The 14846-nt window shown below is 36.4% G+C and overlaps 3 protein-coding genes across 5 annotated transcripts; 1 reads left to right on the plus strand and 2 right to left on the minus strand.

Moving 5' to 3' along the window:
* Window positions 1-1505: 1505 nt before the first annotated feature.
* LOC149610632 (mitochondrial nicotinamide adenine dinucleotide transporter SLC25A51-like) lies at window positions 1506-6965 on the minus strand. Its single transcript, XM_089858726.1, has 2 exons — window positions 5022-6965; window positions 1506-4952 (listed from the first exon to the last, which is right to left on the minus strand). The coding sequence occupies exon 2, from the start codon at window positions 4944-4946 to the stop codon at window positions 4062-4064; it is 885 nt and encodes a 294-aa protein (XP_089714852.1). The 5' UTR covers window positions 4947-4952; window positions 5022-6965; the 3' UTR covers window positions 1506-4061.
* A 254-nt stretch (window positions 6966-7219) lies between these two features.
* RpL11 (ribosomal protein L11) lies at window positions 7220-11376 on the plus strand. 2 transcript variants are annotated; one of them, XM_089859357.1, is made up of 4 exons: window positions 7220-7346; window positions 7723-7848; window positions 8895-9044; window positions 11049-11376. In XM_089859357.1, the coding sequence occupies exons 1-4, from the start codon at window positions 7338-7340 to the stop codon at window positions 11328-11330; spliced, it is 567 nt and encodes a 188-aa protein (XP_089715483.1). In that variant the 5' UTR covers window positions 7220-7337; the 3' UTR covers window positions 11331-11376. The 2 variants fall into 2 exon arrangements, with proteins under 2 accessions (XP_089715483.1, XP_089715481.1); XM_089859355.1 differs by lacking the exon at window positions 7220-7346 and adding an exon at window positions 7562-7591.
* Window positions 11377-13159: 1783 nt separating this feature from the next.
* On the minus strand, window positions 13160-14168 carry LOC149610634 (putative peptidyl-tRNA hydrolase PTRHD1). 2 transcript variants are annotated; one of them, XM_089859361.1, is made up of 3 exons: window positions 13736-14168; window positions 13333-13672; window positions 13160-13256 (listed from the first exon to the last, which is right to left on the minus strand). In XM_089859361.1, the coding sequence occupies exons 1-3, from the start codon at window positions 13779-13781 to the stop codon at window positions 13226-13228; spliced, it is 417 nt and encodes a 138-aa protein (XP_089715487.1). In that variant the 5' UTR covers window positions 13782-14168; the 3' UTR covers window positions 13160-13225. The 2 variants fall into 2 exon arrangements, with proteins under 2 accessions (XP_089715487.1, XP_089715488.1); XM_089859362.1 differs by having other exon boundaries at window positions 13242-13672; window positions 13736-13928.
* Window positions 14169-14846: the final 678 nt, after the last annotated feature.

A 14846-nucleotide genomic window follows, 5' to 3' on the forward strand; every position in this document is an offset into this window, starting at 1 on the left:
GCAACATATAGACCAATACGAATATTACATACAGAGAAAGAAACTTCCAGGGTTACGCCTCCATACTGGATATTTCCCTCTCGCCACGAGACACCACTAGAGGCAGCCCAAGCTCACTGTGAGAGGCTAGCCAACTCGGTTTTGCCTCTAGCGGTGTCCCTTGGCGTGAGGTAACTTATCCATTATGGTGACTTGCCCCTGGAAGTTGTTTCCGTTAATGTAATATTCGTATTGGTCAATTCTGCAACCTCCCCATCGGTAACGCCACCAAAACTTAGCTTTAAGAAAGCCAATAGGATATTTTAAAAATTTCTTTACACATTATGAGGTGGAACTTTTCAATCAGCTATGAGACGAAATTAATAGATGGTTCCTGGGTTGCCTGTAAAATTTTGAGAAATTCAAAAAAATAACAAAAGTCTATAATATACTCCCTAATAGTGTGTTACCACGAACTTTGTAGTGACGTCACATGCTCTTATCTCTTACCTTATTTTCAGGCGACTATATTGGCAGTCGCGAGACGTCGTCAGCTTGGGCAATACAAATTCGGGACCCAATATTGACGTCACAGTTTCCTCCCCCCCCCAGCTTCGCGGTAGCACATTATTATAGACGTATGGTAATAGGAATTACCATTATAACCATGAACAGCAATTACAAATACTGCTTATCAACCATGGATATGTATAAATACTAACGTATTATGGATTCCCATCTCCCACGTTCTACAAGGCATTTCGCTTGGGCGCCCGTTCAGAGAAAAAAATACCCCCCATCCCCCCACAATATTGTCAGTGAACGGTAAATTCGTATTTTTTCTCTCTCTGCGCATAGGCTTAATTTCAAACCTACCCACTCAGGATTCTCTGGAGAGTTATAGTTCCTTATATCATAAGTTTATAATGCCTCTAAGTACACAAATACGGGTTACAACTGGGCATCTTCTGCAGGCTACTGTGACGTCAGAACTCGTATAGCGCTAAGATCCGAAGAGAAAATTTTGAAATTTCTGTCGCGGTGCAGCCACCAAGCGGTCGAGACGAAAAAAAATCATCCAGTGGAATAAAGGAGAGTTTTACTTTCGTATAGGCAGGCACTGGGGGGAACGAATTTTACTTAAGCAACCCCAAATCCCTCTCTCTCTCCTGAGATAGAGGCGGTTTCAGTCCTGAAACATTCTAAAAGGGATGAAAGAAACGCTAGGCTAGGCAGTACAATTTTGTATTGAAGTTGAGGTGATAAATGATACGGAGAGAGTATAGGGTTTCATTAAAAGGAGCCAGACAAACACTATTGCCATAGAAGTGGAAGCGATACGAGTACTTAGAGGCATTATAAACTTATGCTAATATCTAGCCATTTCCGCCCCGATTTACAGCCGTCTCACATCCGCGGGTGTAAAGCATATTTGATGGTAAGCTTTTTGGCCTAGTAGGGAATCCATGGTACGTAAGTATTTACACATATCCATGATCCAACTGCTTATTTCTTAAATTCTAGCATTTTCATAAACAAACAATTTAATACTAAACAAAATTTTAAAGTACATGAAGATGTACATCAACAGTAATAAAATAATAAAAATTCAACTAAAATACATATCTCACAAATTGTATTTATATATTATCGTTATTACCATTCAATATATAAATTATAGCTTAGAACAGTGCCAGTTTCACTTTTATGAACTTTTTCTTTTTGGCTTAAGTATTATGACTACAGATATCACAATTTTCAACAATTTCACAGTAAATAGTCCATACCGTACACAAAACTTTCTAAAGTTGAATTTATATAAATTTAATAAGCATGGGCGAATACCGCTTTTTTACTATCGAGACGAATATCGAATACCCAAAAATTTTCTTATCGAATACCGAGACGAATAATGATTTCTTAATCGAATATCGAATAGTTAGGCTTAACGAAAATATAGTCTTATCGAATACCGAGACGAATATTAGGCCTATTATTCGCGAATACTTGTCGAATATCAAGGCCTGCTATTGACGAAGTACTAAAGGAGGTTGTTAGTAACAATTTTTTACAAAATATTTATTCGGAAATGAAAAATGACTATGCTTTTAGTGAAAGTATATTTTTAGGGGTTAATATTTCACATTTTGTACACATCTTGGTACCTAAAATAGCGGAGTTAGGCCTTGGCCCTTTGCGAAATTGGTTGTCGAATATTTATCGAATAGTAAAGTCGGTATTCGATATTCGTTCGAATAGTAAAAATGGCTTCAAACGAATACCGAGACGGTTATTCGTCTCGATATTCGATCGAATTATTCGTTTTAAACGAGTATTCGCCCACCCTTAAAATTTAACGACGTTTAAAATTTGTGCCACTTTCGCGAAGGTTTGCAGTTTGACGACAAGTCATTACGGTAATTAACTAATCAAATTAGGTCGGGTTAATTTAATCATATACGTTTTCTCTTAGTAGTATGAATGGAGGATAACTATATGACACAAATATAAATTACCAATCTATAGCTTTAATATTGTAGCAGTTTCAAATTCATATCTTGAATTATTTTATTTTATTTCCAAGTAATTTAGAATAGTAGACCATTTTAAATATTCTCAATCAACATTATTATTCAATCATTTACTCTCTTTTTCTCCCTCTCAAGAAACATTATGGCTTTCTATATATTTTAACGGCATTCCGAGCCTCAATTTCGTTTCACAGAAGTGAAGCGAAAGTTGAGAAAAACAGATTTTGAAGACTTAAATTGATAGTAAACTATGAGAACAATTGATTTTACTCTATAAATATACTTGAATGTTATTATTATTATTAGAGAGAGAATGAATTGGTTTGACAACCATTTTTCGATGGTTTTAGATTGATAAAATAACACTAAACCCTTTAACAAGTTCACCAAATACATTCCATCAATTTTGATACTTATGAAAATTTATATACATAGTTTACAGAATAGGAACATTCATACTATTTACAAAAGGAGTCCTGGCTTTTGACTCCACCAGTGAGCCAGGTCTCATTGTGTAAAGCATGGATGAAGGTTGCGTGTGAGGAAATTTGTTTTCACTCTACAGGATCAGCAACTCCCTATCTCGAGCGACAGCTTATTCTGTTTATACTCTGTTACAACATCGGTTGTCAGCACGCGCAAACCTAGGTCTCTATGTAATCTAGCCTTGCGCGTACTGACAAGAGACAAAACACTTCAGGATCTTCAGGATTTAAAATATGCACGAGTTTTTTAGCTCGAGTGCACGGACCTCTACGCCTTAGTTTCAAATACGTGTAGTAGACTGTATGCAATTTCACACGTATTTGAAACTAAGGCCTAGAGGTCCGTGCACTCGAGCTAAAAAACTCGCGGATATTTTAAATCCTGAAGATCCTGAAGTGTTTTGTCTCTTGACAGCACGTACAAAGCTACGTTACATAGAGAAATAGCTTTGCGCGTGCTGACAACCGACGTTGTAACAGAGTATATACAGAATATTCTGTCGTTCGAGATAGGGAGTTGCCGATCCTATAGTGTGAAAACAAATTTCCTCACGCGCATCCTTCATCCATGGTGTAAAGCATGTGAATGGTATGAATCCTCCTAGTCTGTAAACTATGTATAAAATTAACGGAAAGTTTTTGGCAAGTTAATTTCATAATTTTAATCTTGTTTTATCATAAACACTTAAATCCATTAAAATATTGTTTTCTGGCCATTTCACTATCCCTTTAATAACTCCACCTAAAATGTCTAATGATTGAATGTCGCAATGGAAATTCTTGGGTGCCCCAGAGTAGTTTTTATATCAACTTAGGAAATTCTTCGATATTCTGGGCATAAGATCACAATCCTAAACTTACACATTTTTGAAACTTTAACAGTCAACTATAAAATAGCTTTAGATGTCAAATTTAACTTAATAATAGACGAAAATACATTGTTCTCAAAGTTTACTACTAAACTTTTCAGAAATTAATAACATTTTATTAAATATTTGTTTTAAAATGGTCTATTATAAATTTAAAGTACCGCATTAAATTATTCATAATTAATTAATTAATAATTTTAACTAGGTGCATCGAGTAAGGCTTTCTTTAATAGTTCATAAGAGGCGTTTATAATACCCCATGAAAGCAAGGCTCTTGTATAATTTACATGCACACCGTAAAACATTTTCTTTATACTCCTATCCCTCTCTATGTAAGTCAATTTGCACGCTTGTCGGAATGAAATGAATTCCGTTCCACAGGACACTTGCATTTTGATTTTAATGACGTTAATAGGGTAAAAAATTGTGCTAATGAAGGCCCCAATTAGCGCCCCGCTTATAAAATGTTCAACTAAATTAGCTAGGTACGTTTCTCTTTCGGGAAAGACATCTTTTATCGAGGATTTTAAACCGAAGAACATAACGTTGCTCGGCCCATTTCGCATTAAAATCGGTGTCAACCCTCGATAATATTCTTTAAATCCATAAACTCTAAGCTCCTGGAATGCGTGAAACGTGTTCTTGAATCGACTATGGTATTTATGGTCTTGTAATAGGGTTTGAACACGTTCTAAAGGGCTTAAGATGGCTTCCGTTGACCCTGCTAATAAAGCCGCCACCGTTAATGACACCGGAGGTGACATATTGGGAAAGTTGTGTTTTAGAAACCGCCCATATTCGTAATAAGTTCCAAACATGACGGACATTGAAACAGTTTTTTGGATTAAGGGTGGTAGGCATCCTCTGTAAAGGTATTGTATACCTTCTTTGCGTATTTGGTTAAAAGCGTATTGCATGTCTATGCCGTGTAACATTTGCCTGAACATTATTTTGTAGATAGGAAATGTTACGGCAATGTTTATGAAGCCCGACCCCCAGCCACAAAAGAATTCGGCAATAGCCTGATCTCTTGGCTTCCTCGGACGGTCAAATTCATTGGCATATTTTTCTTTTTGCTGCATGGGTGTCTATAATAATTTAGCAAAGAACAATTCAATCAATGTATATTGTAACTATTTATAATCTCCCCAACTTACTGAGAAGGCACAACTAAAATATATTATCAAATTTTAAGGTTGAAGTTCAAGTTGACCAGGTGAGGTAACTGATTATTTTTAACTTTATAAGACCGCCAAAGCAGCCAAGGCTTAGTGTTTAAAGAGACAAGTCTACAGAGCGAGTCCCCTATCTTAAAAATTTCGAATTAACATTTGAAGATAATTAAGAGATTAGATAAACTTTGTTTTACTATTTTCTGTTGATTTTAAAAATTGACCCTCTAACTGTTAGCAATTTAGTTAACTAAAACCCCCATAAATCCTACTACGAGTAGATTCTTATACAGGGATGCCAGATTGAAAACCTTCAACCCGCCAAAATGAAATTGGAAACAAGCCCAAAAAACCGCCAATCTATATTTCAAAAATAAGCCCAAAAACTGACTAAGATCTAAACAATCCAGCACAAAAACAAGCCAAAAATTTATCGTGAAAATTTGGAATTTGTTTTTCATTTAGAAATTTCAATGCATATTACATACTGACACCATTTTTAAAAGCCCAAAACAAAATGAAACCACTTTATTTTACCATAAATTGACGAATTTTAAGCTACACCAATGGTTTGACAGTACCATTTGTCAGTTTTTTGGCCATTTTAATGATCTTCGCCTATTGGCGGTATTTTAAGTACAGAAAGCCAAAGAAAAACCCCGACCAGCCCAATTTCCAGCCAACAGCCAACCCATTTATTTCCAGCCAATATTTTTCAGAAGAAGCCCAATTGGCGGCTTTCCAGCCCAATATGGCATCCCTGTTCTTATATAGGAGGTAGTGAGCAAACAATCCAAGGATCAAGGCCGCAGTGCTGCCAGCAGCCCAGCAAAAGTGCAGTGCCGCCAGTGCCAGCGTGGGAAATAGGGCGGTGGCAAAGGGTAAATGACCATTTTAAAAATTGCCTGGTCCAATTTAAAAATTAAATCGGAGGGGGGGGGGTTAGTGGTCCACGGGGTTACTAAGAAAATTCAAGGATAGCAGAGTCCAGACGTGAACTCAAATATTTTAATTATGCACGTTCCTTAGTTTAGCAGACGACGTGCCCTGGTCAATGGTCATTATGGACCAGTTTATTTACTCCAGGGGTACGTTCAGTAACGAAAATCTCAAAGAAATCGCTGTTTTCTTGATGGGCTCGAGACGTCACAGTGACGTAAATGGTTGTTGAACGGAAAAGTCACATTTTTAAGTTAGCGCTGTTTTCGAAAATGGGGTTGGGGAAACGTCTTACTAGCCCTCAAAACGTTACGAAGCGCAAATGGTTCTTGTCCACTATTAACGAGCTCGTAAATAATGAAATTGTTTAAGAAAATTATGTCCATTTGAATGGTAGAAGTAGTTTTGTAAAGAAAACTAATACAATTACTGTTGGAATAGCATCATTGGAATTTAATTTTTAAATCCCGCGCCAACAACAGTCAAGCGCTACGTCACGCCATCAAAAAAACCATATCGATTAGATGGTTTTTCTGATGAGCAAGCGCTGAGCATCATGACGTCAAAACCGGAAACGCGAAAAAGCGTACAGTAGTGAAAATCTGGCATCGCTTAGTAAGCGCTGTCATCAAAGAGGGTTACTGAACGTACCCCAGGCCAGGGGTCACTACTCACTGGCCTAATGTCCAGTTTGAAAAAAATCCTTATTTCCCACCCTGTGCAGTGCAGTGCACTAGAGATGTATAATATTGAATTGAACCTTGGAGTTGAATTTGTGTACGCTCGGCTCACTGAGTCATCGTTAGGGACCGATTTCCTAAATAATGTAAAGAAAATAATTAATTAACTTTAAACTTGGGAGTAAATAGTATACCGTAAGCTGTGAACAGTGATAGTGACGCGTACTGAAACGTCCTATGACTTAATAGCTATGTTTAATATATACCGCAACACCACTAAAATTAACGAGATAACATGGCTCTATTCCCGGACAAAGAACTAAAAAAAATCTATGGTATGAGACTCCACGGTACAAGTCGATCACCTTGGTACACACCGTTCAGACTTCGTGATTCGAGACCGGTTTTCACCCTATTTGATTTAACATTGGATATTTTAGCAGCTTTTTTGTCCAGTTATCATAAACGCAACCAATATAACCATAAGTTTATAAGATATCTTATAAACTTATGATATAACTGAATAAATTTCAAAATAACAGATGGCTCGGTTCAAACGGTTGAATTTCGCGATTGCACTGAACGAACTTTGCCGTACCGCTCCCGATGCTGGAATGTATAGTCCAAAGTCGATGTAGTACATTTTGCGGTTGTTATTATTTCATTCTTCTTTGGTAAAATCATGGCGAAGGTACGTGTGATGGATTTGTTCTTCCTATTTTAATCTCTATTAATCTCTTTAATTAATTATAAATACCGCAAAATAAAGCTTGTAACCCACTATTTATTTTAACCTTAAGTTATTATTACAATTATTAGAAAGAATAATTATAAAAGTCCGGAAAGTTTTCTTTAAATTAAGCCTGGGTTTGGTTAGGCCCAACAAACTTGCCTGAACGTGTTCCAGTTTGGGCATTTAAAATGATACGAAGCATGGTTGGACTGTCTTCCTTAATTATTCCAACTTTTTTGATAATATTACGCCAATAATTTAATTTTAAGCGTAGCCTTTTCGGCATTTATTGAATATTTATCAGTTGTTTTTATTTCATTTAAACGTTTTTTAGAAACCGGAGGAGAGCGCTCCGGCGAAAGACAAGGATAAGAACCCTATGAAAGAAGTTCGTATCCGTAAGCTATGTTTAAACATTTGCGTTGGAGAGTCTGGTGACAAGCTTACAAGAGCGGCCAAGGTAAGATATTAGCAACAAATTACAGGGTTCATACAAACCTGGAAAACAGGAAAACCTGGAAAAATCAGGGAAATAAATAGTTGACAAAAACCTCAGGGAAATTTCGAATTTTTAGTAAAATTCAGGGAAATCGGGGAGATTCGCTTCAAACAGGGGCCGAGTAATTAAGCAAAATGTTCATAAAAATACCCTCCATAGGATTAACATTACACTAATCTTTGGAGGCTCGTAACTCTGGTTCTACCAGAGATACGGAGATGACCTTTGAGTATATTATAGTCCTATTTATCCCCCATCTAACCATACTAAAAACGTACGGCTACAACAAACAGGGGCCGAGTAATTAAGCAAAATTTTCAAAAACATACCCCCCCCCTCTCCATAGGAATAGCATTACGCCAAACTTTGGAGGCTCGTAACGCTGGTTCTACTAGAGATACGGAGATGTCCTTTTAGTATGTTATAGTCCTATTTATCCCCCATCTAACCATACTAAAAACGTATGGCTACGACAAACAGGGGCCGAGTAATTAAGCAAAATGTTCATAAACATCCCCTCCATAGGATTAACATTACACTAAACTTTGGAGGCTCATAATTCTGTTTCTACTAGAGATACGGAGATGGCCTTTGAGTATATTATAGTCCTATTTGCCCCCCATCTAACCATACTAAAAATGTACGGCTACGACAAACAGGGGCCGAGTAATGAAGCAAAATGTCCGTAAACATACCCCCCCCCCTCTCCATAGGATTAACATTACGCTAAACTTTGGAGGCTCGTAACTCTGGTTCTACTAGAGATACAGGGATGGCCTTTGAGTATGTTATAGTCCTATTTATCCCCCCCTTTCCTTCGTTAACATTTGCTCCATAGGATATTCCATATACGGGAAAAACCTGTAAAACTCAGGGAAGTATATGGGAAAAAACATGGAAATCTCAGGGAAATTTATTTTCCAAAAGTTGTATGAACCCTGAAATTATTGACTATTTATAAACAGACGTTATTAATCGAGAAATTTTGGCAAATTGGTCACTCATAGGTGTTAGAACAACTTACCGGACAACAGCCGGTATTCTCAAAAGCCAGATACACTGTAAGATCTTTTGGTATCAGGCGTAATGAAAAAATTGCCGTTCATTGCACAGTCAGAGGTCCAAAAGCCGAAGAAATTCTAGAAAAGGGTCTTAAGGTAAATTCTTTAAAATTATTATAGAGTAGTGGCACTCCATGTTAACTACCCATAGAGCTTAATACAGTCAAAGGCAAGTAGGTGCCATTACTCTATTTTAGTTAATATGGCATAATATGGGCAGGACTTTTCATCTCAGTTGAATAGATTCTGTTTTAAAGTTATAATTTATGCCTATATTAATTCTTACTTTTGCAACCCACGCTTACAACACCATACTAAGCGTGATACTATGGTTAAGATACATTCCGTTAACAAATTCTCGTGTAAAACTGAGTTTATTTGACTTTTCGATGTGAAATTTGAAACTATGGTTATGATTGATCTTTTCAAGTTATTTAATTAATGTTTTTAGTTTGTCCTTATCCTAATTATTTTTGAGGTGTTTAATTAATAAACCCCCGATTATAGACTAATGGCACCCCGTGTTATTTCCCCTAAGATCTTAATAGAGTCGAAGGTAGAAGGATGCTATTACTCTATAGAGAGATTTCAGTTAAATATTGAACCCACCAATATGGCTGTGTAAATTGCCCCATGAATCTTAGCTCCTCCCCTAAACAAATAGTCTGCTACCGCGAATTTTCTCGTGACGTCACACCCTCCTATCTCTTACCTCACTTTTGGCGACCATATTGGAAGTCGTCAGATTAAGCCATACAATTTAGACCTCCAATATTGACGTCACGTTCCCGTAGCTCCTCCCTTCTCAGTACAACTCTATTGAAAGCTCACTAGGATGGATTTGTATAAAAATGAATGAGAAATTAATTAAGTTAAGGATTTAAAATTCATGAAAATATTATCAAGTCAAAGGAAAAGTTCACGGAACGTAACATTATGTCATAGAAGAGCGTAATTTTCCTGAATATGAAAGGAAAAATAAATGATCTCTTATTACAAAATAATTGGAATTTAATTAGTGGACTTAAATACGGGGACTACTGCGCCATCCGCCATTGCCTTAGTGGCATCTGATAAACCAAACCTCTTACCCCTACCAGAATGATTGAATTCTCTCAAGCTAAAAGGGTTAACTGGTGAGAGGTTCGATTTAGCAGACGCCATTAACCAATGGCGGATGGCGCATTAGTCCTCGTTTTTAAGAATAATTAAATGCTAATTATTTTGTAATAATAGATCATTTATTTATTTTATTTTAATATTTTTCCTTTTATATATAGAAAAAGACCATTCTTTTAAGGCATAATGTTATGTTACATGAACTTTTCCTTTAAAGGGAGGGTGAAGTAGAAAATCAAGTGATTTTTTATCGATACTTCTTCTAATTATAAGACCAGTCTGCATAGTGAAATATGATCTAGGAAATACCAGCTCCGAATGATTTTAAAATTCAAATTAGGTTCAGATTTTAAGGATTATTTTAAAGAAGGTCCTCCGACCAATGGCGTAAGGCCCTGCCTTTTTATTAACAAAATTCTCGTGGCATGTTAAGTGTTGAATGAAATTTATCACGAGATTTGATCAAATTAGGCGCGCGACGTGACAATCGTGGCGCGAGACATGGAGCGTGCCACGAGAAATTTGTTAATAAAAAGGCAGGGCATTACGCCATTGGTCGGAGGTCTTTATTTAAAATTATCCTTAAAATCTGAACCTAATTTGAATTTTAAAATCATTCGGAAGTATTTCCTGAATGTTTCACTATGCAGACGGGTCTTATAATTAGTAGAAGAATCGATAAAAAATCACTTGATTTTCTACTTCACCCTCCCTTTAAAATGGTCAGCAATAATATGTTCATTTTGGCCAAGAATAACCTTTAGTAGTCTGTAGATTTTTAGTCGGAAGATTTCGTGCCATCCTTGAATTTAGAAGCTTGATTTAGAATACTTGACATTGTGTAGCGATAGCCCAACAAAATTTAATTTGATCATTCTTAATTCAAAGTTCGTTTGGGAAATTACAATACTATTTGCCTTTTAGGGTAACGACTTTCAAATTAATAAGAACTAAATTGAGATCCGCAATGTTTTCTTGCAGGTTAGAGAATACGAATTGAAAAGAGAGAACTTCTCGGATACCGGAAACTTTGGTTTCGGTATTCAAGAACACATTGATTTGGGAATCAAGTACGATCCTTCCATCGGTATTTATGGTTTGGACTTTTACGTTGTTTTGGGAAGGCCTGGTTTCAACGTAGCCCACCGAAGGAAGAAGAAGGGCCGAATTGGCTTTCCTCACCGACTAACGAAAGAAGAAGCGATGAAATGGTTCCAACAGAAGTATGATGGTATCATTATGCCCACGAAGAGCTCAAAATAATTGTAATTTGTCGGGGATTTGAATAATAAAAGCTCTTCAAATTGTTCCCTTGGGTTGTTTCTAGTTTCTTTCAAATGCAATACAAATTTTAGACCTGTATTTATTTTCTAGTTGAAATTTCTGTTTAAAAATAGATTTTAAACAAGAGTATTTGACTCTAGAGTCTAGACCAATGAGATAGATAGAGTTACAATTCAAATCGGCTTACCGCGAAACACATTGTTTTTATCAAGCACCTTTATCAAAACATGACAGCGCCACCTGGGAGCCTCTAGCGGAACTAATTACAACTTTTACTTGCTTATTTGGCAATCAGAAACATCGTTATGATTTTTATTTCATCTATTTATTAGATTAAAAAAAAAGACTAGAGTTTTATTATTTAACTCGCGCATTTTGTTTAACACGTTTAAAAAAACTATCTTGACAGCTCGTTACACAGATTGTAGCAGCAGACGGTAATGAAAACGTTCTTCAAGTGATTAATAGGTGGCGCCACCCGTATTTGATAAAGATTCATGCTCGACAAAAGGTGTATCGCGAAACGTCGATCTCGAGCTCTCACGTTGTGACTCTAGGTTTAATATATATATTCTATCTCATTGGTCTAGACGCAAACCTGGGGAATAAATTGTTCACAAAAATCTCGGGGATATTTACAATTTTTAGTAAAAATCAGGGAGGTTTGAGAAAGTTTGCCCTGGAGGGGTTGCTTCAACTATAAAAAAGACTCCTGTTGTTGTTATTATTCGATTTATGGGGAAAAAATGGAAAATTCAGGGAAATATATCAGTAAACACCTGGAAATAAGTTTCGCAAAACTTGCATGAACCACCAATTAGTCAAATCCGATACTTAATCATATTACAGCTAAACTTTATTTTAGCTCGCACATTCAAAATAAAGTTTTTTCAATAAATATCATTTATTCAAGGTTAATTATAGGATAATTAGTTAAAATTAAGGTGCGGAAATTAATTAAAATATATTTTCCATGTTTTTCTATATTTTACCCTTCATATTATAGGTTAGGTTTGGTTTGGTTTGGTTTGGTTAGGTTAGGTTAGATTTTTACATATTTTATGGTATTTGGTGGCTAGGAAGAAGGAACTGGTCGGGTTTTTATGGTAGTGAAAATATTGATTAAAATAGTTTCCGCGACTTGAATGTAATTAATTATCATATAATTAACCTCCAAGAAATGATATTTATTGGAAATCTATTTGTAAATAAAATAATATCAGAAGTACATTATAACAGACCTTCAGGGTTTTTTTTATGTACTCCTGATAATATCAAGTAATTGTATCATCTTTGAACTACAATATTTCAAGTTTTGACATAGAAATCCAGGATTTTCGGACTCTTAAAGCTAATTCTGAATAATTTATAGGACATAAGAGTAATGGGGGGTACTGATAATGGCCCACTCTTACCAAACGTTATATATGAGAATGTGTCTTATGGTCTTATCGTGAATCTATATAGGGAGCTAACAACTGGCTACGGGGGAAGAGATAGTCTGACGTCACGCAGTCCTTCTCTGGTTGGCATTTTTGCGCGTAGAATACTGTTTCCAACCGTTAGGGGAGATGAAACACCAGTAAGAAGAGATAGAAGGTTGTGACTTGTTTCAGGGCCAGAAATGTTAGCTCTCTATTGTTGAATAAATTCGTTGCCTTTTTCAAAACTTAACATCTAAATCCTACAATCAGGATTCCACAGCCCTGGAATATATTTTTCCGAAACTTTGGAGCACACAGGAATGTAAAAAATATAAGCTACCCTCCGACAGTGGCCTGCAAGTCCTTTTAAAAGTGACAGTGTGGTACTGTGGTTACATTTTTAATTGCGTTCTTTTTCTGTCATGATTTTCTTCGATACAATTTAGAAATTTATAAAGTTGGGAAATGGAGTTTTTCATTCCTTTATTTGAAAAAAAAAAAAAAATTATTCACATATTTGTGTTGATACCAATATAATTTAAATTTATCATTTATACAATTTAAACTTTTTAAAGAAAGATTTAATTTCTTCTCGAGGATAAGGTTTGGTTGCTAAACAAGTAGCATAGTTTTCCGGTTGCTCGATCCAAAGTTTATGATCTATTTTCTCTTCCTTTAATTTATCGGCTAACGATTTTAATTCCTCTTCATTAGGCGCTTCTAAAACTACTTTATGCATGTTGTCCAAGTCTTTTGTGTACAAATCCACATTAGGATCATTGGAAAACAGTTTTATTACTGCTGTAGTTGCGTGGCATGCTTGAGCTATAACCGCGCCTATGGGCCACTTTTGTTCCTTTAATAAATCACCGCGCACGACCACATATTGCACCAAAACTTTTGCCATAATTTAAACTAGATGATTAATAATTGTAAATTGTAATTTTTACACATTTGTACCTTTCCTATTCCGGAGGACCCCAACTAGGCGACTTCTACCACCCATTAGAGAAGGGGTGCAGACTATTTATTCCTCCCTCTAGGCGCGCTTTTGTAAGAGGGGATACTGGCTGAGCGCGCCTAGTAGGGGGATCGGATGATATGACACTGAGCATAGCCGACTTGTATTAATACAAGTCGGCTATGCACTGAGCTAAGAGATAGAAGGCGAAGAAGGGTATGACGTTGGCATCATGAACGCTGGGTTTATAAAGGGACTGGTAAACGGAATAGATTTTTCTCTATAACACGTTTACTTTGTAAAAAAATAATGAAAAAAGGTACGGCCAAGGTCGTTTAAATTTTTCTTTCTTAGGTTTATGAAGAATCACAAAAGCTGGAATGGCCTTGAGCCCGTTTACCAGTCCCTTTACAAATCCAACGTGATTACTCCAGGGGAAATTTTCCTTATTTCCGGACTCCGGTCCTTCTCCCAGCTCTTAAAGCAGGCTGGGAAATAGCACACTTCCTCTGGTCCAAAACCAGTTTATTAATTGCTTGGACTAGTTTTTTAATTCAAAAAGTGGGGGTTACTGGTCCTCGGGACCAGTTTATTAATTGCAAATCTATTGGAGAACAAAGGCTGGGACCAGTCCGGAGACCAGTTAATTATTTCGGGGACTAGAGGGGTCACTGGTCCCAAGGACTAGTTTAAAAAATATCCTTATTTCCCAGCCTGTCTTAAAGACAAGTCTCAACTTCTCAAGGGTTTCGTCTGCTCCACGCTCTGTAACTTGTAAGAGAGCTTTCAGAAATTCTAGGAGAGCGGTAGCTCTCTTAGATAAGACTTCATACTGCTCTTAATGTATAAGGAGGGTTTTTTGTTTGGATGTAGTTTTTTTTGTATTGTATTAATTGTTTTGAAAAAAATCCACTGAACTAAAATTCGGACCCTTAATATGTGGCTCAATATAGAGTAGGGCCCTGTAGTGGCCCGGAGCAGGGCCGGAAATAAGAAAAAAATCTTATAGGACATGTGTCCAGTGACCCCCCATTTGACTGGAAAATTTATTGGACATTGTCCACTGGAGTGTGCTAAAATAGTGTCGCATCTTCATAGTCAAGCTATCAA

The sequence above is a fragment of the Phalangium opilio genome, unplaced genomic scaffold, assembly GCF_054372755.1.
Source record: "Phalangium opilio isolate 3A_F unplaced genomic scaffold, DU_Popi_V2 ptg000329l_1, whole genome shotgun sequence".
In the NCBI taxonomy this organism is placed as follows: domain Eukaryota; kingdom Metazoa; phylum Arthropoda; class Arachnida; order Opiliones; family Phalangiidae; genus Phalangium; species Phalangium opilio.

Coding starts and splice junctions, on each gene's coding strand:
- LOC149610632 (XM_089858726.1), bottom strand. CDS start 4,946: ATGCAGCAAAAAGAAAAATATGCCAATGAATTTGACCGTCCGAGGAAG.
- RpL11 (XM_089859355.1), top strand. Junction 7,849..8,894: donor AGCTTACAAGAGCGGCCAAG/GTAAGATATTAG, acceptor GGTCACTCATAG/GTGTTAGAACAACTTACCGG. Junction 9,045..11,048: donor TTCTAGAAAAGGGTCTTAAG/GTAAATTCTTTA, acceptor GTTTTCTTGCAG/GTTAGAGAATACGAATTGAA.
- LOC149610634 (XM_089859361.1), bottom strand. CDS start 13,781: ATGGGTGGTAGAAGTCGCCTAGTTGGGGTCCTCCGGAATAGGAAAG. Junction 13,673..13,735: donor GGTCCTCCGGAATAGGAAAG/GTACAAATGTGT, acceptor TTATGGCAAAAG/TTTTGGTGCAATATGTGGTC. Junction 13,257..13,332: donor TTCTTTAAAAAGTTTAAATT/GTATAAATGATA, acceptor TTTCAAATAAAG/GAATGAAAAACTCCATTTCC.